This window comes from Nestor notabilis, unplaced genomic scaffold (assembly GCF_000696875.1).
Source record: "Nestor notabilis isolate BGI_N333 unplaced genomic scaffold, ASM69687v1 scaffold24310, whole genome shotgun sequence".
NCBI lineage: Eukaryota > Metazoa > Chordata > Aves > Psittaciformes > Psittacidae > Nestor > Nestor notabilis.
In genome coordinates this window covers 16,611-25,047 of record NW_009911869.1, presented here as the reverse complement: position 1 = coordinate 25,047, position 8,437 = coordinate 16,611, and the positions used below count along the sequence as shown (strand labels likewise).

Here is an 8,437-nt window from a genome sequence, read left to right as displayed (position 1 = left end):
TCCTTCTTGTCCCTTGCTAAGCCATATGCTTTTTTCGGTTACTTGCATCTCTTTCCCAGTTGTTGTGGTGAGCAACATTATCTAATCAAAAACTTCGTTTTTACTTCTGAAAATACCAAAGAGGCTCCTGACCCTTTATTTGTGTTTTCTTACTGAAGATTAGGGGTGGTGAAATCTCTTAAATCAATTGTTCCTGCTGCCATGTAGCATGCGAGATACCTACTTTGGTTGAGAACTTGGTGGAGCAGCTCCCTTCCTCTTCAGAAGACGCTGATGTAGTAGGCACTTCTAATAGATATATATTTATATATGTATGTATAATCTACTACTTTTCTGTTGGTTTGCTGGTTAACTCTTAAGACAGCACTTCTCCAAAGGCTATTGGCAGCTGGGCTTGCCATGCAGTTTGGAGAACAAAGAGTGACTAAACTCTAGTTTTGAGGGAGGACAAAAATTAACTTATGTCAATGCTGATGTGACACTTATTTAAACTTTCAGTTTGTAAGGAATCTGTAACTTTTTAGATAAAGATAGTATTCCCTCTTTTTGCCTTACCCCACCCAAATTAAATTGTGGCATGGCTGGGTATGTAGCTATGCTAGATTTGCATGCAGATCTCCAAGAAGAAAAGCTATCCATCTGTGTTTCAGTAACTCAGAAGTACAAAGAAGTCTTAACTGTGAGTGAACTGTGAAATGTGGTTTTTGTTTCATCAAGTCAGTGGTTTCTTTTTTTAAAGCTCGTGCTAGGTGGTAGCCATTTTGTTGGAAAGTGATGTCATTTATAGCAAGGACAGCAAAAATCAGGTGGGGAAGCTTCTTTACAAGAGGCAAAACTTCATGTAGAGCATTTTACTTGTTAGTATCTGATGATGCTTCTGATTATTTATTTTTCCTAAAGCACATTAGAGACCTTGTTAGGGAGTTCTCTCCTTTTAGTGGTGCAGAACAGATCAGCTCGCAGCAAGATGGCTGACTTCATTGTTAGGCAGAAAAGCCAAAATTTTAATTTGCTTAGGTATGATGACATGGGGCTGGCTTTGTATTCTACTACCAAATAGAATAGTAATATTTTTCCTGGGTAGCTGTGTGAAGCGTACACCAAGATCTTTGTTAAACAGAGTTAGGCAGGAGAAAGGTAAACGTCAATTTCAGTTCTGGTCCAAATAAAAGTAAAAGGATACTGTGGGTGAAGTGTCAGATGTCTGATGTTGGCAGGCCTGGGCATGTATATTAATGTAAATGAAAAGGTCAACTTGATGCTTTAATGAGAATTGATTAATATGTACTTGCTTTATTCTGAAAACATTTGTGTCATAAGTGCTTTGTTTTTCCATCACTGCTGGAAGAACAAGTAAGAAATTACTTAAATGATTATTTTGCTGTGTTTATTGTCAGGGTTGCTTTACATGGAACCATGACTTTCAGTGTTCCATCTACATATTCCTTGATAGAAATCCTGACCTTTTATTTGGGTTTTAAGGTTCCACCTGCTTATTCTTTAGCTGTAGGCAAGCATATTTCTGATAAAACCAAAATGCTACATTACAATAGGAGACTGACTTGGATATTGTTCCATGAAACAGTTGTGGTCCTTCAAGAGGAGGACAGGGTAAGTGTTCTTCAGCTTTAGTTGCAAACTTGGAGCTGGTGAGGCCACACGTGGAGTACTGTATCCAGTTCTGGGGTCCTCAGTACAGGAGAGACTTGAACGCAGTGGAAGGAGTCCAGCAAAGGTCCGTTGAGATGATTAAGGGACCAGAGTGTGTCTCTTTTATAAGGAAAGGCTGAGGGAGCTGGAACTGCTTAGCCATGAGGAAAGAAGGCTTGGGGAGATTCTGTAAATTGCATATAAATACCAGAAAGGAGGATATAAACAAGATGAAGCTAGGATCTTTTTCTTGATGTCCAGTGATGGGACAAGAGCCATCTGGATGTAGTCCTAGGCCACTGGCTCTAGGCGGCCCTGCTTGAGCAGGGATGTTGGACAAAATGTCACACAGGTCCCTTCCCATCTCAATGATTCTGTGACTGTGCAGCTTAAAGAGGCAGTCATGGTTCTTGTTATAAATTTGTGGCCAATATCTTCTATTTACTGCTAAAATTATTATTTTAAAAGGCATAGTGTAAAATCTTGTGTTTCCTTCAACAGCCATCCTGGAATAGTGATCCCAAAAATGCCCATATGCTGATTCCTACTCCAGATAAAGATGATGATCCAGTTGGTGTTGATTACTCTCAGTTTCCTCACCTAAGTCTTGTTCGAGCTAGAGCTTCACCATTACCAGTTCTTGGGTAAGTGATGTTTTGCTGGTGCTAGTTTGCCTTCCTTTTTTATGCTTTGAGACTAAACATATTGATCTGTCTTAGCTGGGCAAACAGAGACGACGTATGGAAAAACATGATAAAAAAAGAGGAGACGTATGTGAGGGATAAATTTTATATGCAGAGGCACCCTCTCCTGCAACCTAAAATGAGAGCAATCCTTCTAGACTGGCTAATGGAGGTAAGCTTTTCTGTGCTTGTATTTCAAGTGTGCTTTTGTTGAAGTGTACTAATAACTGTCATGAGTACACTTAATGATCTTTGCATAACCCATGTAGCACTAGACACTCATCTTCATCTTAAAGTTTGTCAATGAATGGCAGTGAACTTTAAAAAAGTATATATAATGGATTGAGTTGATGGTGTACAAACTGACAATATTTGCTGTTGCTCATTAGTAGATTGATAGTGAATAACAATAAACTTGTCCCCAAAGTGATGTAAGCTTTTTAAGGTCACACAGCAGATAAAAGCTGCAGAAGTGATTATGATAGTCCTTGCAAGAAGGAAGGTGTGTGGTATTTTGGAGATCAGATGTCTTGTACAACTTCTCTGTTATTTGCCATGTAGAATGTACTACGACTCTTCTGTCTGATGTGAGTCTCTTTTTTTGCTGCTCAGATGAATTGGCAGCATAGTCTCTGTTCTTAATTCTAAAGGATTTGTGAGAATTTTCTCTTTTGAGGTGTTGGAATGATGCAGCTTTGCAAAAATGAGGAACTGATGTTCTGACATTGTTAGGACATGTGCTTGCATTTCCTAAAAGGATATTCACTCTGATCTCTTTTTTTGGGGGAGTTATTGTAGTGGCAGTCATCTCGTGTCAAAGGAAACTGTTTAACTCATGCTCCTAGTTAACATATTCCTTCACAATGGCAGTGAAGCAGAAAGCCAATATGAATTTTAGCTTTTGGGTTTGTTTTTTAATACATCTGTAGCATCTGGTTTTGACTTTACAACACTGTTCTTGACCTTTGTAATCTCTGATGTCTCTCCAGGTTTGTGAAGTGTACAAGCTTCACAGAGAAACTTTTTATTTAGCACAAGATTTCTTTGATCGGTTTATGGCAACACAACATGATGTTGTAAAAACACTATTGCAGCTTATTGGTATCTCTTCTTTATTCATAGCAGCAAAGCTTGAGGTAAGTATCTCCAGCTTTACTTAAACATAAAAATGTGAATGGGCAGACAGCACACTTAGCATACACTAGATGGGTTTTGGCAGGCTTTATGGAGTTTGCTATGACATTTCAGCTGGGAGACAAAGATACTCTTTTAAATTCCTCTGTTTTTTCTAAGAAGTGTCTAAAATTAAGACTAGCTAACACCATAGTATATCTTTAATTTTAAAAGGATAGTCTTTTCAGTGTTAAAACAAATCTGAATTTTTTGGTTGCAGTTACTAAATGAGTTTTTAGCTGGCCACTACATAGAGAGAGCACTTGTTGCAGTTCTGTTGTCAGTGGAGTACCTATGGGTCTGAGCTATTCTTTAGTTACTGGGACAAATTGAACTGTTTAAAATACATAGTGTTTTTTAAGTTCTTGCTGTTTGTTTTTTAAGAGAGCTATTACTCTTCAATCTGTTCTTCTCCAGCAAGGGGTAAGTGGCCTTAAGACATATGAAAAAATCTTGATGTCAATTATGATGCCATCTCAGTGATGCTGTAGTCAAACACAATGCATGTTGTACTGGCCCATCAAAAGTGAAAGATGAAGTCTATGAGCAGGAAGGTTGAACAAGAAATCTGTGGACATTAAAGGCCGAGGAGAAAACCATGAGTTAGGATGGAGGGCTTGATTCTTTTTTAATTTTCCCTCTGTTTTCAAATGCTGAGGTAGTGGTGTGTTATTTTTCCTTTTTCTCCTTCTGTCTCCCCTCCACCCCCCCCTTTTTTTTTTTTTTTTAAACAAATGGAGATTTATTACAATGTGTTACACAAATTAAATACTTGATCTCTTATCTTTCAGGAAATTTATCCACCAAAGTTGCACCAGTTTGCCTATGTTACAGATGGAGCTTGTACAGAAGATGAAATCCTCAGTATGGAATTGCTCATTATGAAGGTAGTATTTCAAAGTGGAATTAGTTCTACTTGAGTTCTTAAAAATGTATAGCATAATCAGACTAAAAGCAGAGAGCCTCAGTTTGTCTTATGTGCTGCTAAGAGGCACAATTTCTCTTTCTAATTAGAAAACAGTGTTCTCCAGGTAACAAGTGATTTAAAGCATCTTACCGGTATGTGCATGCTAACAAAATTAATTGTTCCCCACCCTATCAGCAGGAAGAGGTATAGGAGAGGATTAGATTTGTGTGTTTCAAAGATGCCTTGACTAACTGGAATTACAGCTTCTGATCTGGAGTAAATAAAGTTGCATGGGTTAAGTTAGGACCTCTTTATTAATACTAAAGTCTTGTGCATGCTTACTCTTTCAGGCTCTCAATTGGAACTTAAGTCCGCTGACGGTTGTATCATGGCTGAACATTTACCTGCAGATTGCATATTTAAACAAGCTTTATGAGGTATTGCTGCCACAATATCCACAGCAAATATTTGTACAAATAGCAGAGGTAAGGCTGATTTTTCTTTTCCGTTTTTTTTTTTTTTTTTTTTTTTTTCCTTCAAATGCTATTTCACCTGGAAAGAAAGTGTTTTTTAATAGACTTATTAAGCATCTGTTGTCTTGTAGCTCTTGGATCTCTGTCTGCTGGATATTGGCTGCTTGGAATATACATATGGAGTACTTGCAGCTTCTGCTTTGTATCACTTCTCCTCATCTGAGTTGATGCAGAAAGTTACAGGTATTGGCATTTGTAAGCTAAGTCTAGTGTGTTTGCAAACATTAAGTCCTCATTCAGGCAGATAAGCATATGCCTTTGTCTTCCAGGTTATGAATGGTGTGAGGTAGAGGAATGTGTAAAATGGATGGTTCCATTTGCAATGGCTATAAGGGAAGTAGGAAGCTCCAAACTCAAACACTTTAGAGGTGTAGCTCCTGAAGACATGCACAATATACAGACACACATAAATGGCTTGGATTTGCTGGTATGTATGTGCATAATGAAGACAATCTACCCATGAAAACTTCAAGTATTGCTTCTTCTTTGGTTAGAACATACAGTAAACTTAAGTGAAGCATTACCACGTGGATACTGAGTGTATTCAGGTGATAAAAGGCACAAGGTTGCAATCCAGTTCCAAAATTCTTGGAACAGTCTTGTCTTGGGACTGACTTGTTCAGTGTTTAGTTTAAAAAGATGATTGTGACTTAAGTCTCTCATCACAAACAGCAAATAATTACCCTAGAGATGAGAAGCTTATTTCTACCCTTTGGAATACTTCAAATACTGTATGTTATACCTTTCTCTATAGAAAATACAGGTCATGCAACCTTGTCTGCTGAAAAAGAAAATAAAGACTGATCACTTGAGAGTGATCTTGTGAGACAGTTTGATGACAGTGACGGTTGACAAGAAGTTCAGAAAGAGTAGTTTTTAGCATGAGAAACTTGCAGAGGATCAAAATCTTGTCCAGCAAATTGGTAGTTAATGTTGGAGGGTTTTTTTTTTTTTAAAATTCATATTATTTAGAAGTTATTTAATAGAAGTTAAAGTTCTTCCTGTTCAGTTGCTTCTGAATTTTGCTTTCTTTAAGATACAGGTACCATAATGCTGGTCATTAGATTTGGAAAATTAATGCTAATTCTTGAAGCTTGTATTCACTAACTAATTTGTAACACATGATTTATTGGTTGCTGTTAGGGGGGTTAGATACAGAGATTAATATAAACCACTGAATTACATTGCTCTGTTGCATAGATATACCAAAGTAAAGATATTTCCTTATCTCCTTTTCCTATGCTTTCAGGAAAAAGCTCAAGCAAATAAAGCCATGTTGTCTGAGCAGAATAGGACCTCACCTTTCCCCACTGGTGTCCTTACACCACCACAAAGTAGTAAGAAACAGTCTTCTGGACCAAAGCCAATATGACTTTAGAAACAGTTAACAGTGTTGCTGAAGTGCCTATTCTGCTGGTTCTAACTCCTGCTCCATTATGGAAATGCTGTCAGTGAAGTTCATAAGCCTTTATAGAATCTGAAAAAGAAACCTTACTTTTTTTCATGACAGAAGAAATTTTCTATTTGAAATATTTTTATTGAACATTAAAATATTTTAAAGAAGTGGATCAAGTATACCAGCCGCTTAAAAGAACACCGAAGAGTGCTACAGATGCTGCTACAGAGGGTGATGCTTGATGTGACCAACTGTTCAGGAAAAGGGTTTGAAGTTTAGATTAGTTACTGTGGCTGTTTGTCCTTTGGGTAATCTGCAGTCAGACTGTCCTCCGCTGACAAACAGGCAAAAAGTGCTGTGGAAGACAATGTTTCAAAGCCTCTTTCAAATGGTTGGCTTACAACTTGATGCCTTTAAAAACTCTTTATTGTAAATGCTGCTATGTCTCTATCCATTTAGAATAAAAATGCTGTCTAAGACAGCTGGGTTTATGTATATTCCTATTTTTCTTTGAATTATGGTCAGCTAAGGTTTTTCAGATTGTGACCACTAGTAGTGTGGGAGTTGGGGATCAATAATGTAGTAACTATCTCTTTATTTATTTACCACTACTGCTTATCAATTAAAACTTTTTTGGATACTAAGGTAAAATGGTCATGTTAGGCTACTTGGATTTCCCTTAGCCAGATGCAGGTGGCTAGGGAGGGGATAATAAACATGACAAGTATATGGGGAATGCTTCCACAGCACACTTCCTAATAATCAGTGTACTGGGAAATTCTTGAATCGGATTGTCTGCATTGTTACGCTTAATAGCAAGAAGTGATCAGTAGGAGAAGCTTACCTTTTCTTAAAACATAATCATTTAAACATTGGGATTTTGGTGTAGTCTTTGACAATTATAGCCTTCTGTGCAAAGCTGAGTTGTGGAATGGTGTGTGCCTTTTGACAGGAGGAGTTGTCCTTCCTGACTTCTGCAAGATCTGAGAAATCACAGTAAGATGTTTTCTGAAAGTCACAGTTCTGGAGAGAAGAGTAGAGAAATAGAAGATTGGTTTTCTCATGATGTTCACTTTGAAAGACTGTTCAACAACACTGAAAACTTCTATGGGAGTACCAGGATTCATCATGTTGTCCTGAAGATAACTTAAATGCTTCAACACTTTCAGGAAGCTCCTGTTCATTTTTATAAACATAATTCCCAGCAAGGCTGCTTTTTATTATTAAGTTATTCTCCCTTTTGCTCTTCCCTGTCCCAATATTCTGTCAAATGTTAAAGCTTTAATGTAATAAAGATGCCTATGGTAACTAATGGTAAGCAAATAATTTGTCTTTTTTTTCTTTTCCTTTCCTTAACTGCATGTATGTCCTGCATGTATGTCCTGCATGTATGTCCTTTGCTAACTAAACAAGTGTAAATGTTAACTGGATGAGTTTGGTGGTGTCAGTTCAGAGATGTTTCAATTTCTTGGAGAGCTATATGTCCCAAACAAAGGAATATATTTGCCTGTTATGGAAAAAGTTTGTAACACTGGAGGATTCGTCAAAACACACTCTGACACTTTGTTCCAAAACCAGGGGGCAAGGGGGTGGTGCTACACAATAACCCTTCTGAAAGGTAGGTTCCAGGCTTGATTCCTAAATCGGCAGGTAATTTTGCTAATTTTATAACTTCCCCTAGAAAGGTCAACCTGCTTCATTTTGATGGGAAGCTGTCTGTCTGGCCAGAACATGGAGATGACAGCTTTGCAGCTTCTCAGGGATGCGATGCCTCCCAGCAGCAGTGACATACACGAAATAATATTTTCTTACTTTCTTGTCTTTATCTTGTGATTTGGCAATCTTTGTTTCTGGTTGTCTTGCAACTCGTGTGGATGCTCATGGCTGGCTGAGGGTGCTGTTGTTCTATGGTAGCTTGAAAAACTCATGCACTGGTTGCCACAGGCTGAAAACCATATTGGGGAGGAACTGGGTAGCTAATTTTAAGAGATTTGTCCCTGCTGGAGGAAGAGGGGGCAGCAAAAAAACCCATAAACAAGCAAATGGAAAAGAAAAAAAGACAAGAGGAAGTTTCCTTTGTATTTCTTACCTAAGG

At 37.8% G+C, this 8,437-nt stretch overlaps 1 protein-coding gene across 1 annotated transcript; it reads left to right on the top strand.

Annotated features, from left to right (window-relative positions):
* Positions 1-608: 608 nt before the first annotated feature.
* CCNE1 (cyclin E1) lies at positions 609-7,241 on the top strand. Its single transcript, XM_010016770.1, has 9 exons — positions 609-641; positions 2,152-2,294; positions 2,370-2,505; positions 3,323-3,469; positions 4,298-4,393; positions 4,764-4,898; positions 5,018-5,129; positions 5,216-5,373; positions 6,196-7,241. Exons 1-9 carry the CDS (start codon positions 609-611, stop codon positions 6,316-6,318), a joined length of 1,083 nt encoding a protein of 360 aa, XP_010015072.1. The 3' UTR covers positions 6,319-7,241.
* Positions 7,242-8,437: the final 1,196 nt, after the last annotated feature.

What these genes read in the sequence shown, in the direction of transcription:
- CCNE1 (XM_010016770.1), top strand. Translation starts at nt 609, where the DNA reads ATGCAGATCTCCAAGAAGAAAAGCTATCCATCT. An exon ending in TCATAGCAGCAAAGCTTGAG is followed by an intron (nt 3,470 to 4,297) that starts GTAAGTATCTCC and finishes CTTATCTTTCAG; the next exon opens with GAAATTTATCCACCAAAGTT. An exon ending in TAAATGGCTTGGATTTGCTG is followed by an intron (nt 5,374 to 6,195) that starts GTATGTATGTGC and finishes CTATGCTTTCAG; the next exon opens with GAAAAAGCTCAAGCAAATAA.